The sequence below is a fragment of the Corvus hawaiiensis genome, chromosome 5 (genome assembly GCF_020740725.1).
Source record: "Corvus hawaiiensis isolate bCorHaw1 chromosome 5, bCorHaw1.pri.cur, whole genome shotgun sequence".
Classification (NCBI taxonomy): Eukaryota; Metazoa; Chordata; class Aves; order Passeriformes; family Corvidae; genus Corvus; species Corvus hawaiiensis.
The window spans coordinates 61,230,965-61,247,709 of record NC_063217.1 but is presented as its reverse complement, the minus strand read 5'-3'; the positions used below and the strand labels follow the sequence as shown (position 1 = coordinate 61,247,709).

The 16,745-nt window shown below is 41.5% G+C and overlaps 1 protein-coding gene across 5 annotated transcripts in view; it reads right to left on the bottom strand.

Moving 5' to 3' along the window:
• The window catches only part of DCLK2 (doublecortin like kinase 2), an 81,439-nt gene extending 64,935 nt beyond the window's left edge, over nucleotides 1-16,504 (bottom strand). For all 5 annotated transcript variants that reach the window (XR_007203713.1, XR_007203714.1, XM_048304275.1 and 2 more), the window contains exons 1-2: nucleotides 15,977-16,504; nucleotides 3,167-3,501 (exon numbers count right to left, since the gene is read on the bottom strand). Coding sequence is in view for 3 of the 5 variants with exons in the window: in XM_048304275.1 (XP_048160232.1) it covers nucleotides 3,167-3,501; nucleotides 15,977-16,391 (750 nt within the window). In the remaining 2 variants the exon portion in view is untranslated. The remainder of the gene's footprint in view (nucleotides 1-3,166; nucleotides 3,502-15,976) is intronic.
• Between the last annotated feature and the right edge of the window lie 241 nt (nucleotides 16,505-16,745).

The following is a 16,745-nucleotide window of genomic DNA, read 5'->3' as shown; positions in this document are numbered from 1 at the left end:
AGCACAAAGACTGAAACAGCAGAAGCCTGCACTGCAAAGTTATGGCCTAGTTACTTTTACAGAAATATTTTTCCTCACTTAAAAATCATCTCAACAGTCTCGGGAAGTAAAAAAAAGTTGGCTGCTCAATAGCTTAAAAATTAGAATTAAGCCCAGTATCAATATAGTTAAAAATAAATCTGTACTTCAGGCTACAAAGCATGAACATGTTACGTTACAGCATTCCTATTGAAACTGAAGATAAAAGGAAACCTTGCAAACATTATAAAATTTTACAATTAAACCCCTGATACTTATCTTTCTTCACACACAATAATCAAGGAAAATACCCAACTCAGGTGGTGTTCTCTGTATTATCATCAAGACGTTGCTACAGACAAGATTAATTAAGTCAGGAGAGTAAATAAAAACTCTTTTGAGGACATCCTTTCTGTTCTACTAATCAGAAAGATCACTAATCAGAAAGATCATAATTTCACTTATGAAATTATCATAATTTCTTCCTACACATTAAATGGTTCTACTGGAATAAAAAAAATCACACCACAAGTTAACAGAACAATGCATTCCCTAATCAAAGGATACAAATTTTATACATGCATGTTTTAAACATCTGAATTTCAGCCCCAATTTCATATTAAACAGAAAATACAACCTAAGCCTGTTCCCTCAGGAAAAAAAAAAAAATCAAAAAATATGTATTTCCACAGAGATAAAAATACGAAGGAGCAAGGAAAAAAATTAGAACCATGAGAAACACAAGAGCTACATTTATAGGAACATACCCATTTACAAAATGCCTTTTTGTAATGGTTGCCTTTCAAGCTGTGCCAACACTACAACGAACATAAAAGATCTGCCTCCCTTGCAGATTTAGAAGAATAAGCAATTACTACATTAGAGAAAATAGGCTCAGAAATTTCCACCAATTGGTAGTTGGCAGCAAAGCAGCTCTTTATGTGCCAAACCCCAAAAAGCCCTTCAGCACCAACCTCTATGTATACTGGCAATGAACAAACAAATTTAAAAAGACCCTACTGCCTCAAACTGGGGTCAGCCCTTCACTTCGGGGAAAGAGAAATAAACAAAAACCAAAACACAACAAGAACTCTCCATCCTCCTAGATAAGCAATAGAAGGCTTTTCTTTTCGTCAGGGTGTTTAAAGTCATAGGTCTTCTCTTTGGGGCACTCCATCTCACAACCACCTAAAACACAGTCACACTGTGGTTGTGCAACAAAGGCTCCTTCCCAAAGTCTGTGGAAAAGCACAAGGCCTTTTCTTCCCAGTGGAAGGGAGGCCTCCACATTTATGCACTACTACTGCTGGAACAGTTTACACAGAGAGGCAGCTGCATGGAGCAGCTCTCTGCAGACTGTTCACAGTCAGAATGAGGGATTTCTCAATCCTGCCTGAGAACACTCCTACAGCTGCAGTCCAAGTTCAATGACTGCCTTTACCACAGAAGGGGAGGAGGAGGTACTGCAGCAAATAAAACTTGTATTTTGGAGCATTACCAATGATTGGTCATCCTCACCATGGGCTGAAGATAGTCATCATCCACCGTGGGTGACGGTAACACACAAGCAACATATGTGATATTTAATAGTAACTACTTTTATTGATCCCTGGTGCACTACTGCATCTTCCATATCAATGCAGATCAGTGGGTTTCTGCTATTTTAACAACGCAAGAAGAGGTGAATGTGAACTGACAATCCCAGCTTTTGCAGTTTCCCTTACTGACTCTCTATTTGCTTGAGAAGACTAAAATCATCTGAGACAGTGACAGAACACTTCATGGGCAGAAGAGACTAATTACTGCATAATAAATATCCTCAAAGCTCTTTTATTATGATTTAAATTAAACATAACAAACACATTTCGGATGTTCCTAGGAAGGATTCTCTGTTAAGAAGTAGCATTAACAAATCTCCTTTAAAAATCAAACCTATTAGAAGAACTAAAGAGCACATCGTCGTGCTGCCACCAAACACTGAAAATCAAGAGTTTCAGCGATGCCTTTGCCTTGCTATATTTTCATCAAAACACAGAAGTTGTTCTTTTCACATATTTCCCTCTAAGAAGTGTATCCAAGCACACCGAACATAACCAGAGATGGATCTCATATCAAGGCAATATCAGTGCATTTTTTTCTGCAATACATTTGTTAGCAGCTTGCACCATGAAAAAGTGTTTTTCAGGCACTAAACATTATAAAAAGCTTGACAATAAAAATGCCCACATCTCTGAACACAACTGAAACTTCTACAATTAGTTCATGCAGATGTATAGGTATGCAGGTGTACAGAAGTACCTGTTGAATGAGCAAGGATACCAATGTTTAGTCAACAGTACAAGAGTCCAGGTACCTGATACCAATGTGATCTAATCTGCAGCCTGTGCTGCTCTATTACCAAAGTCACAATGCTGTCAGACTTCCACAGCAGTGTCAAATAAAAGTATCAGGTATCAAAGTCCTGTTCTATGAAGGGCTGAGTCATTAATGTGACTGATCAACAGCAAGTGTATTCCTGGCACTTTAAACTGGTCCAGTCCTGCGGGCCACTCCTTTGTATTTCTGTCCAAGAACACACACATACCACATCATTAACCCTGGCTGTGTTCTTGCAGAGATGAAAACTAAAAGCAAAAAAAAACTAGTTGCGGAGATGCGACCACCCTCCCAGAATTATTCATTTCAGATAAAATTCTTGACCTCAGCTCATGTCAGTTACTACCACTGGAAATAGCAATCTGTTGAAGTGCAATGGAAGAAGACATCAATATTTTTCCTATACCACTAAGCCACTATGTGGTAGTCTGAAAACAGGACCCTGCTTCTGAAAACACATAGATATCTTAATAAGTTCAAATGCTTCAAATAAACTGTATTACTTAATCAACAGGCACATTTTTGGGCAATGCAAAAAAGCTGGCATAAAAATATTTTTTTTTACTTGAATGTAAAGATCCACTTATTTTACATGATATACAATTCTAATTTTGTGGTGTGTATTAATATTTTAACGAAGCTTTTTTAAAGTTGGTGGTTTTTAACTGTCATTATTTGGAAGCAGATTAAAGCATATACAGTAACAAGAATTCAATTTATGAAAACAGAGCATCTTAGATTATTAGATGGCCACAGCAGTTTATTCTCCTACCTGCTTCCCATCCAGTGTACAAAGTCTCTTGACTACACCCGAGTCTAATTTAATGGCTTCGGTGATGTCATTCAGGACCTGTTCGAAGGAATGAGCAGTCTTCTTGTTCAGCAGAATTCTCACAGCTTTCCGTGGCTTTACTCCACTCCTAATAACAGTCACTAACTTGGGTTTAATGAAATCTTTACTCTCCTTCACTTCGCTCCTTGTGGATGTCAAAGACGTCAAGGACCGACTGGACCCAGTCCTTATGTTCACACACCAGTTCGGGTTCACGTTCTTGGTGTAATCAACTTTGCGATATGGTTCATTGGATGCACACACATAGCTTTCACCTGAAAAGAAGAGGACACGTTCACAGTTTGAGGGGGTTTGCAGCTACTTCATCAATTTATAAATTAAACAAAACAAGAAAGACAAATATTTTGGGAGTGATTTCCCTGTAGCTCAACAAGGAGGACTGTAAATTATCAGAGCTTTCCGCCCAAACAATACTCTCATACAGTGCTTTCAACAGGTTTCAAAAGACCTCTGGTTTAGAAACAAAATAAAAAGCAGTAGGGACTAATGAGGAGGTTCAAGACATTTCAGACGTCTTTTGGATTTTGAGTCATTTTGCAAGTGCTTAAATTACTTGAGCTCACAACATGACAAGAGCATTCTCCTACAGCAAATATCCAGGTCCTCCCCTATTTATCCCTCAATCATATACTTCAAGATACATACACCCAGGTCTATGCTTAATTATTTTACAACAGCAAATTTTAACAGAATTAAATTTAAGCACCTCAAGACCCTTACCCTGAAAGGCACATTAATCTAACAGGGGTTACTGACTTTCTACCAATGACATACATTTGAAATGCATTCATGTGGGAGTATAATAGGACATCTACACTTCCCCACTATTCTTTCCTAATTCAAAGCTGGTTGGTTGTTCGTTTGTTTGTTTTGGGGGGGGTGTTTGGTTTTGTTTTTTTAAAGAAAAAAAAAAAAAAAAAGGATGACTGCTTGCTGCTTATGACAACTCTTTTGACACCTGACAGTAATACTCAAGACGTAAATCATAACCAAGGACATCTTTAACTCTGGGTTATTTGTGTAACCCACATCCTTGGGGTGTCACAAGATGACATCCCAAGACATTCTTGGAAGGGCAAAGTATTGCCAGAAGGATGAAAGGTAAGCATTCCAAACTGACAGAATACACCATTGCTCCAGACAGAAGAGCTATCTATATCTTAAAAAGCTTAACCTGTTCTAAGATTAAAGCTACGCGAAGTCACTGGTGAAACAAACCAAAGTCACCTCCTACACGCACAGCAAGATGAATAAAGAGTAAACATTCATCTAGGGGACAGAATTGTAAGAGTTACAAAATGTACGCCTACATTTAGGTACATTCTAGAAAACTTTTAAACAACACTTTTACTTTCCAAGCTCTAGATTGGAGAGCTGATTTATCTTAGAAGTTGCAGAGCTTGTTCTAAAAGCAAGATACTAAACTACTTTCAAAGCCCTGAAGAATTACTGTGAGCTGAAAGACTTTCTTGTTTCTTTTCCAATACCAATTACACTGCTTTGTAATTTATCTTGTATTTAGACCTTCTTGAAACTCTACTTGCTGTATTTGAAAGAACACAGATTATAATTAAGCCAAGTTAACAACAATTTTGTTTGCGAAATTCTGGCAGCCAGTTCTGCCTCCACAATCATCACTGAGACTGTATTCCACTCAGATACTAGGAAACTGGGGTGAGATTCTGTGGATGCCACTGCCTTGCCTGTTCCGTTCCTCTTCACTCATCCCCCTCACTACTCCTCATATTCGCAGATCAAGTGGTGCACAAAAACTGCTATAGACAAAACTATTGTGTTTCTCAAAAAAAATCAGCTAAGAGAAAGGAGGTGTTTTCAGCCCATAAACTCCTTGAAAAAGAGCTGCATGCTGCACACTAGCACTAATTTACAGGCAGGAGAAAAAGAACCCCAAATTCCACACAGCTTTGTAAGGAGTGTGGCAGTCTAGAAGCTTGTGCTGCCCCAGAAATACATGCTAAATTGTAGCAAATCTCCAAGCAATCTGATTTTATCAAACCTGAGCAAGATGTTGAAGGAGATGACTTCAGAAAGTCCCTTTCAAACTAAGATATCCTATGATTCTAAAGATGTGCACATCTCTTTCAACAGCTGTTTTCCTCTTCTATCTTGTTATTGCAAAATGGCATGAGATATTCAAGTTTTGTTGCAGCAGCTCAGCTACAATAGAAAGCAAAGGCTTCACCCTCTACATCCTCTAGCACTAGATTCAAAGGACTATGCTTGTTTTCTGAACAATTGCCAGTAAGCCTGTCTCTAAACCCAGTGCTGCCAAATGAGAAGTGCCTCAAGAAGCTGGTAGCTCTAATTCATTCCAGTAGGCTTACTAATTACACCTGCTGATAATTTTGTTATTCTCCCCTCTCCAATTACCCTCCTGCATGATGTAGAACCTAGCAGGGTGTAACTCCAGACTGAGCGCCCCAGAGCCATCTGCACCCTCCACTCGGTGGGACAGAAGAGCCAAAATCAGAAGGGTAAAATACAACTCATGGACTGAGATAGAGACAGTTTAATAGGGAAAGCAAAAGCCACAGGTGCAAAGCCAAACAAGGAATTCATTCACCATTTCCCAAGGCAGGTGTTCAGCCACCTCCAGGAAAGCCAGGCTCCATCATGGTCATGGTGACTTGGGAAGCCACACACTGTAACTCTGAACATTCCCTCTCTTCCTTCTTCTTCCCCCAGATTTATAAGCTGATCATGATGTCATATGCTCTGAAATATCACTTGGGCCAGTTGAGGTCAGCTGTCCCAGCTGTGTCCCCTCCCAACTTTATTTTCCCCCAGCCCACTCACTGGTGGGATGGTGTGAGAAGCCAAAAAGGCCTTGGCTCTGTGTGAGCCCTGCTCAGCAGTAACAGAAACATCCCCCTGTTATCAACACTGTTTCAAAAATAAACACAAAACATAGCCCATACCAGCTACCATGAAGAAAATTAACTCTATCCGAGCCAAAACCAGCACAAACACTTAGGAGTTAGCTGTGTGCAAAAGAGTTTCAAATAAATTCTGCAAAATACTTCAAAATTCACCATCATAGAGCATGTTCAGAATTACCCTTTTCAACTCAAAACCCATGCACTTTCTAGACCATTTAAAAAACCCCAACAAATGCACACAAGGTAATTCAAAATTAAATCTCAGGGCTGAAATTTAAATTTAAAAAGTTTAAAAAAATAAATAAAAATTAAAGCTACTCAGAAACAGAGTCTCAAATTTGAAGTAAGTTAATTGCTTTACATAAAGTAAAGGTAGAGGACAAAAGGTCCCTTAGCTCAAGGATTTATCACAGAAGAGTTTCAACAGGCATGCTGGCTTTGTCTTTTACAGACTCATATTCATAAAGAGAGCATCTTTTTTGTACTGTCATGGAGTGTGACCCATTATCTGTCCCTGCTGTACTACAGTACCCTATAGGACAGCAGAAACTGTACTTCTATAAAATTTTCAGTCAATATGAATCCAAAAGGATCTATATTTCTTTAAAATAGCAGTGTAAAACTTTCTGTCTCCTACTGGTTCCCTTGCTTGATGCATAAATAAAATAATTTCTTGATTATCTCAAAGGGTTGCAATGCATATTTCTTCTTGTTACTTCTTTTCCTTTAAGCAGAGGCCACAGCAACAAAACCCAGGAAGTGCTTTCAAGTTAAAACAATGTAATAACTTATAAGAAAGAATTTCAAATTATTTGTTTCAGCTGCATTTAGCCAAGATTTAAACTGAAGCACAAACTATTTCAGCTAAAAAAAAAAAAAAAGATAAAACCTGCCAAAATGAATGGAAATTTTCCTACAGTTGGCAGATACAGGAAAGTCTAATTACTTGAGAATTTAGTATATTACAGATTGTTTAGTAAGTGTTTTAAAGTCCATGCCTGCTTTCATATACCAGACATATAAATAAAGTTAAGTAAGTAACACAAGTTTCACATGGAAAACAGATTTTACTACTGCACCTGCAAGGCAGGCACATATGGCAAGACTAGAGCAAGGGCTGTAAGTGAGAAAACACATTCACTGAGAGATTTGCTTGTTTCATGACTTAAAGACAAAGGATGAAGTTTTGAAATTATTACTTAAATTTCTAATCATTTTACCACAGACAGGACTTCACCCACAGTTCCTAAGTTCTCTTTAAAAACTTGCAAAATACGAAAAACCCCAATAAACAACATAATGAGGAAGCCAATTGCTGCTCTCTGGATAAAGAATGGTTTTCTAGGAACGAGTTATTATTTGTTTAATGGGGTATACAATTGACTACTTAACAGATGAAAATATGTAAAGAAAAAAATGGCAGGGGTAACTTAAATCACACTTATAAAGTTATAGAATAGTGTATTTTAAAAGCATGCCTGAGAAAACACCATCCCTTGATAAGCAAGCATTAATAAAGGTGTGCTATTGTTTAAATTATTTTAGCCATCCTCCAAAGTAGAAAATGCACTTATGTACGTCTATTTGGAAGAAACATCAAGTCATTTGTAGAAGTATTATCTCTTTTTTACATTGATTTTTTGTAGGTAAGAACCTGAAAATGTAATATCATATACCATATTTGCTCACAGCTTTCATGTATGACCTGATTTTAAATCTGCTTGGGATTAATTCATGTGTAAGTACACACTTCTGATAATCTCCACAATCTTCCAGAAAATGAATATTTGTAAAATATAACACACAATACTTGATTTTTGAGGGGGTCTAGAGGGGTTGAACCGATCAAATTGATTTCAAACGTTGTTCACAAAGTAACAGATACCTTTATAGTTAAAAATCACGAACGTAAATAAATTTGACTGTTTCACTGACTGCCTTGAATGAGATTTTTCATTTGTTTAACCTAAATACATATCATCCCAAATACAAAGGAAATCTTTTCTGAGACTTTAGTGGCATTTTGATCAGACTGTAGCTTTTTTTTTTCTTTTTGCATTTGTACATCTACCAGCCCTAAAAAGTTGACACAACTCCAAAAAGAGGCATAAACAATACTTCAAATATTTACACAGCTGACTTCAATATGGTCAATTTTATGGTTTGAAGGCTCACTTTCCATTTATAATCTTGAAAGATTTTCAAGTTAATGCATACTAGCTTTAACTAGCACAGTCATAGCAGCTACACTATGGAAAGTAAATACCATATCTTCAGCTGACAGCATCAACATTAACATGAATCATCTCCCCAGGTTTCAGACCAGAGCCTGAATTTAGTCACTAATATTACACTGAGATTTGCAGGTAAAGAAGCACACTATAGGTTACTGAAGTAGAAAGATCTATTAATGCTTTCTTATTTTTATTTAAATGCAGAAAAAAATGCAACAATCCCAGGGGTAGGTGACATCTGGGACTCTTGAGCCCAGCCAAACTATTCTACAGCAGAAAGCTCAACCAGGCTGCAGAGCAGTTTTGGCAGAAGTCTGAAACCTCCTTATAAGTTCACAGCATAATTTCAACAGAGCATATGTGTCATCCATCCCATGATTCATTACAGTACCCAGAACAAACTAAAAGTGCCAGCTCTTCCATGAAGAAATCCTGCTGCCACCAAAAACTCCTCAAATGGGGCATATGCTTGCTTTAAAGGAGAAACCTCTGCTGATATTTTGGGTCACAATATAACCAGCAAATGGTGCAAGTCTACTTCTGATTTTCCAAGTCTTATTAACAGTAGAAAGTCAGCCAGAAGACATGAAACACTGCCTGTTGACAAGGAACCATTGCCTACCTCTAAATAATTTAGCTGCACTGAATTAATAACCAGATGCACTATCCACGAAGCAAGAACTGCATGTGTGGTGTGTATATGGCTTAAGTGCAATGTAAAAGGATTCCAGTTCGAGACAGCCAACAGTTTAAACACAACACTTGCCATTCCCTCAGAAGAGGAAAATACAGATAATGAACACAGAGAATGGATAAAAGAGAAAACAAGACTACACTGGTCAATCTGACCGACAAATAGCCATAGGTCATCAGCTGCCTAAATACTGGTTTGCTTACTTACAAACTCATCCACAAAGTTTTTCTTTTGCCATCTATTTCTTCAACACCAGCCCTCAGGAAATGTGCCCTTCCAGATAAAAATGCCTGGATAAGGAGAGTAGGGTGTACACTTAGTAGATGAGGGGAAGGCTGTGGATGTGTCTATCTAGGGTCTGTCTAGACTTCAGTAAAGTGTTTGACACTATCTGCCACAGCATCCTCCTCGAAAAACTGGCGGCTTGCAGCTTGGGTGGGGGACCCTTCAATGGGTAAAAATCGGGCTGGATGGCTGGGCCCAGAGAGCTGTGGTGAATGGAGATACACCCAGTTGGAAGCTGGTCGCTAATGGTGTTCCCCAGGGCTCAGCTCTGGGCCGGTCCTGTTTAACATCTTACGGATGATCTGGATATGGGGATCGAGTGCACCCTCAGTAACTGTGCAGAAGACACTGAGTTGGGTGGAAGTGTTGATGTGCTCTAGGGATGGAAGGCTCTGCTGGAGACCTGGACAGACTCGATCTGGGCTGAGGACACAACTGCAGGAGGCTCCATAAGGTGAAGTGTGGGGTTCTGCACCTGAGCCACGCAACGATACAGGCTGGGTGAGGAGTGGCCTGGGACAGAAAGGGACACCTGGGGGTGCTGGCTGACAGCAGCTGAGCAGGAGCCAAAGTGTGCCCATGTGGCCAAGAAGGCCAATGGTATCCTGGCCTGTATCAGCCAGCAGGACCAGGGCAATGGTTGTTCCCCTGTACGCAGCACTGGTGAGGCCACGCCTCGAGTGCTGTGTCCAGTTCCAGGCCCCTCAATTTAAAAAGGACAGTGAGGAGCTCCAGCATGTCCAGAGAAGGGAAACAAGGCTCATGAAGGGTCTAGGAAACATGTCTTATGAGGAATGGCTGAGGGAGCTGGGTTTGTTTAGTCTGGAGAAGAGTAGCCTCAGGGGGGACCTCGTGGCTCTCTGCAACTCCCTGAACGGAGGTTGGAAGGAGGTGGGGTCGGTCTCTTCTGCCATGCCTGCAGTAAGAGGAATAGAGGAAATGGCCTTAGTGAGACAGGGGACATTCAGATGAGGTATGAGAAAAAAACTTTTCACTGCTAGGGTGGTCAGGCACTGGAATAGGTTCCTCGGGGAGGTGGGGGAGTCACCATCCTGCAGGTGTTTAAGAGGCATTTGGATCTGGTGATACGGTGAAATGGTTTAGAGGTTACAGTGGCAGTACTGGCTAGGTGGCTGGACTGGATGATCTCAAGGGTCTCTTTCAACCCCGATTATTTTTTTTACCTCTACATGAACTATTCTAAATTCAGCCATGCAATATTAGCCACTAATAAAATGTAGGATGCACCCTGCCCTTTTGTATCATAAGTGTGATACGTGCAGTTTTGAGAGAACACAGCGGCCTGACCTTTTGGAGTTCTTTACAGCACAAGTTTTGTGAGCCAAACCTCACTGCTAAGCATTAAAAAATAGCCTAAAAACATTCAGACTTTTTGTCCTTAAAAATAGAGACTACTAATGAAATACTTACAGATATTTAGTTTTACCTAGCTTTAGGTTAGAAACCAACTGTGGATATGCCACATAGTGAGCAAAAAAAGGAATTAAGTGTGCAACACTCAAAAATCCTCAGTAGCGATATTTGAAACAAAAGTATCTGAATAAGGTTTTCTGGCTTGGTATTTTGCAAGGTTAATAACCACTATCTCCTGAAAGTCACATAAAGCATCACTTTTTAAATGGCACTCTGCAGAACAGAGAATGATACAGCTGACAGGCAAAAACATCCCTAGAGAAGGAAAACTGTTTACATACTTTTTAAGCATGTGTTCCCCTGTGAATCCCATAGGACAGGGCAGGTATCTAGATAGATTTCACCTATTCACCTTATGTTCCTCAGCTTCTTTGGGTGCAACTCTTTAGCTTTGAAGGTACCAAAAGCTGATTACTTAGTACAGCAAGGTAGTCATTAGGGCTACTGACCTTCTTTCTAACTTTAGGAAACACAGCAGAGTGCCCTTTCCATGTTCTGCACACACAAAGCCAAGGAGATTTCCAGAACAGCATATTTACAGCATATATGACTGATCTAAAAATAAAACTACCCCTTTTATGAAGGATTGGGTTATTTCATATTCTCTTCCCTTCCTTACTTTGAGCAACTTCCCTCCTCATTAGTTTCTTACAATTCACTTTCATATCACCTTTAATAACCCTGTATACGTCACGATCTTTCCTCATCTACAGCACTTAGAGTTCCCCATGCACTTTTTAAAACCCGGGATGACAACCAGGATTTTAGCAGATGACTAACTGCTACTAGTTCTATTTTGACTTTATTTAGACAAGAAGAGGTGCAGATAACAGCTTCCTACAGGCTTTCACAGAAACACAGAACAGCTGGGGTTGGAAGAGACCTCTGGAAATTCAACCTCCTGCTCTGGCAGGGTAAAAGCTCTAAGAAGACAATCAATGTCACCTGGTATCAAACACACCTAACACCATGTGCCTTCTCCACAGGAAGTAAATAACCCTCTTCAGGTAAATTACAATTCCCCCATCCCTGAAACTAGGAGATGGATGGTGGTAGAACTATTTTATTTCACTTGGATAAGAAGTTAACTAAGAATTACATCCACATTTCATGTCCACACCCCATTGCTCCAGAACTGTGTCACTACAGTGATTTGAACACATATTTGGAAGAATATGCTTTCAGTGTTTTTTAATCCTTCTTTCAGCCTTCTTTTTTACTGTTTTTTGTTCAGCTTGCTACGTTTGCCTCTTTTTTTTAAAGCATTACAGCTTCTGGCTTTAGCACAGGAGAGTAATCATACCTTTTGAAACAAGCAAAAATACAAACTGCCTACTTGGTGTTACCATCTGCTTGCCCTGACAAGAGAAAAGATATTCTTGACCTAATACAACAGTGCACATCAACTAAAATCACAGGTACTTTAGGCAGGATTAAAATGTAATATGCAGTAACAACAATGGTCTAAGGCAGAAAAAACTTGGATTTTTGAACATCTCATTACAAAACACATTCTCTTATTCTGTATTAATGAGGCAAAGCTCATTTCTGTAAATGAGATATTGCCCTGTGCTATGTGTCCTGGCCATGCACAAGGACTGCCCTGCCCCGACCCTTCCCACCTCCTGCCCAGTGACTTCCCTACAGATGCCTGTTGATCGTGTGCACAACCATGCAGACAAAACTACTGATATTTTATAAAGGACTGTATTAATTAAGCATTGTTGTTGAAAGAACAAAGACTCTCAACCATTTTTCTAGGGAACTAGAAGGATTCCCATTAGATGCAAAATCAGTGTAACTTCTCGTTTCAGGAATAAAGTCTACACTTGGTTTCCTCTCCCAAAATCCAACAATAACTCCCAACTTTGCAGCAGACTTTTACAATCGGGATTCTCCATGTCCTTCATTAACAAGACAATGAAAGCAAAGGATACTGAGACAGAGCATGACCAACATCCACATAAAACACATAGCTCAGGACTAAAGATCTGCACAGTTCTGCTACCATGGTGTCATATTTTAGGAAACCTGCATTTGTAAGGGACATTGAAGGAAATAGACAAACACTTAAATAGCTAACTCCGGAGAAAATAAAAATTAATCTACTATTCCCTTTTTGATATTGAATGGCAAATATAAAATTACACATGGAATCTCCTATTCTAAAGTAAAAAGTAGTGTTATGTCTGACAGTAAAGCTGAAAGAAAGAAAACTATAAGAAAGTCATAATAATCCCAGCCCCCACCTCCTCTCTGGATCTGCCTGCTCAAACAGATCAGGAGCAGACAATGAAATTCTTCCCTCCTCCCATTCTAAGAAAACAGTGAAAACTGTCAAACTCACGAGCCATATTGTTTCGTAATCTACAGGGGCTGAGAATATAAATTATATTTGCCTCAGGCTGGTCCAGCAGAGCATGCTTTTTTGATTGTCATATCCAGTTAAGAAAAGCAATATGCTTAAAAGGGAGCTTCTATTTTTGACTAATAAACATGCTCTGGTCCAATTTTTAACTGGCTCAACCCATAACAGCAGTATTTGATATCCTCAGTATGTCTATGCATTAGCGCTTTTTCTCTTAAAATGGCAAACAGTAAAACAGATAGCCAAACACAGCCAAACTCAAAAAACCATTTATCAGTGACTCAATTCAGCTTGTAACAATACAGATGTTGCCAGCTTTTATATCCCAGACAGATACTAACCTGATAAATGGGAAATAAGCCTTAAAGAGCTTTCCTGCACTGGGACACGTCACTGTCCAAGAGCTACACACACAGGCTGAAGCTGAGGGAGATTTAATGCAGATCTTGGTTTGGCAAGGTTTGCTGAGCACTCCCCTTCTGCTCACTGCAGAGATCTGCCACTACTGAACCTGAACTGCTGTGACTCCATGTCCCAGTTCAGGAACACTGGGAACATGCCAAGAGACCAGTGAGCTCGGTATTGCATCACACAGCCATGGCCTGTCTGGTGCTCAGCCTGTGGCTGGCGTGCACTACAGCTCTTTAGTTTTATTTTCTTTTCTGAAAATATTAAAAACCAATACAGCAAAACGCCATGCAAAACTACTTCTGGTGCTTCTGCAGTTCAAGCTTTAGGTCAACACCTATGTTGGTCTATTTACTCGAGACCAGAAATGCAAGCTTGCTGTGCTGTAACCACAAGAAATAAAGACAATGAACCCAAACCAAATTTCTTCCAGCACCTCAAGAACAAAGCAGCTGGCAAAAAACTGAAATAATTTCAAGGAATGATAGACTCACTACTTGTTTGCTGTCCTTTCCTTCCTATATATACTTTCTTTTCTCTGTGTGGTGATTAGTCTTACACTGGTGAAGTTTTTAGCATGCTAACTGGAGAACATACTAATCCAATTATGATGCTATAGGATTTTCTTAAGATTCCTGAGAGTTGTATTGGTCATGGATAGACAACTACATAATTGGAACTCTTTTTTCCCCCCTTTCATTTAATTGAGGAAGCACGGAAATGGCATTTCGATTGTGACATTTATTTTGCTTTATTCCTCCAGTGAAGAGCCACAACAAAGGTTACGCTTTCAATGAGTATTGAAGAGACAAAGAGTAAATTTTGCTTTCAGTTATAAATTTATAGTTGTAAGAGTATAAACTGCTGTTCAGCAGGTAATTCTGTCTTTGTTTTAAGTCATAAAAGCTTAATATCATTCCTGCTGCAACATTTTGAAATGTTATTGCTACTTTCACCTCCTTTCCCTTCTGTCACCACTTCAGCATACCGTATTTTTTTAAGGTGTCTCTAAATTAACCACCAAATAATGAAGAAGTTTTTTTACATCATTTATCACCACAGGGTCAGCATTTCACTCCACAACGATTTTATATCTCCTCTGTTTTCACTGTAGAACAGCCTTACAGTAGATCACGTAAGTCCTCAGCACTACGTTACTATCAGGAAGGTGCCCTTCCATGCATACCTTTTTTGAGGGAGACCCACCTGGCACAGCAAATGCTGTACCCTTCCCATTTCTCTTCCATGTTGTGGAGCAACTGGTCCCTAACTCCCAGTACCCTTACTGGTGGATTAGATAAACATCTTCAGGTTCCCTTTCTCATCAAATTCTCCAGATGCGATTCAGCACTGCTTTGAAAAGGAAAGCTTCCAAACCGAAGGATAGGCAGCTAAAAGCTGAGGAAGCAGGAGGCATTGGAAGGCCTACAAATCTTTCTTCATTAATGCAAACCAGCTACACCTGGCACACAGAGCCACAGGGTTGAAGACTGCAGTGGCTGATGTATTAAATACCTGAGGACAACCATCAAGTGCAAATTCATTACAAACCTCGCAGTGTGCACAACACAACCTGTGCACTTGGAAAGCAGGCAATGATGAGCTTAAACTGTATTTTAAGAGATCACATGAAAAGAATGGGGAATTCTGCTTCTGCTCCTCATTCCGATAATTATCACTTCCCGCAAACAACAGGGATACGTTTCATTCACAAAACAGTACTTCTGGCCCCATTTTGAGACAGTCAAGTGCTGCTCTGTTCAGATTTGCAAGGTCTACATAACCTTAACAGCTAAGTCCCATCATGAAAAGCTACTTAGGAACAACTCTGAAATACATCTGATTCTATAACATGCTTTAGAAAGTCAGACAAGGTAGAAAAGTCCCTCTTTTAACATGGACTCTGATCACAGCTGAAATCAAGACTTTACACCTATTAGTTTTAATAAGTGGTAGGACATAGATACCCTTTTTTCACAGCACAGGGGCTTCCTCTCTGAAGGGTGAAGCCACTGTGAGGCCACAATGATACTTCGAGAACTTAATTACAGCATTTCCCTCTCTTAGGAAGGGAAGGTAACCAAGAACTTTACAGTTCTTGCAGATGAAAAGAGCACCTGCTGCTTAACTACCATTGGAGTCAAGCCCAGCGCATGCAGACGGCAGCAGACGGCAGCAGACGGGGTGACGGGAGAAGTGGATGGTCCCCACTGGGGAAACGAGGCCCTACCGCCCCTCACAGCAGCGGGCAACCCCGGCCACTTGCCCTCATGGGCTCTGTGGCCGCCAGTTTTCAGCAAGGCGACCCCTCCGCTTTGATCCGGGTACCGACTGGGAAGCTCACCCCAGCGCAACCCACCAGGTCCCATGACCACCTCCAGCCGGACTTTGACATCCCCCCCTCACCTTCCACCAGCTCGTCCAGGCTGGTGAGCTTCTTGCTGCCATCGATGGTGTAGATGGTGCGCACCCCCTGGGGCAGGTTCACGTTGTCCGACAGGGACCGGGTGAGCTCCACCAGGAGGGCGTCGAAGGAACGGAAGCGGTCGGGGGAGATGGCGTACACCAAGCCCTTGAAGTACCTGTCCCCGTTGCGGTAGAAGCGGGCTTTGCGCGCCTTCTTCTCGGAGCTGAGCGCCTGCAGGGTGCGGGTGCGGTAGAGGCTGCAGTGGGCGCTGTGCGCCGGGCTGGGCACCAGCCCATTGCCCCGCGGCCCCGCGCCGCCGCCGGACCCGGAGCCTCCGCGCCGCGGCCCGGAGCGCTGCTGCCGCTTGTCCCGCTCCTCGAAGTGCTCCAGCTCGATGCTCCGGCTGCTCGCCATGGGGAGCCCCCTGCCCGCCCTCCCAGCTCCGCTACGGGCTGCTACGCCTGCCCGCCGCGCTCGCAAGGGCTCAGGCCGCCTAATTGAGCATCGCGCCCAGCAGCTCTCGCCGGGAGGGCTGCGGCTGAGCGCGGAGCCCGACCTGGCCCGCCAGCGCAGCCCCGGCCCCGCCGGAGCCGCCGCTACCCGCTGCTGCGCCCGCGGCCGCGCACAAAAGCATCCCCCATGCCCGAGCGCGGCTCCCCCCGACTACGGACGATGCCGGGGGCCGAGCGAGAGGCTCGGAGGAGCCCCGCGGCCGCGCCCCCGCGCTGTGCCCATGCGGGCTCGCACAATGCGCGGGTGCCCTGCTCA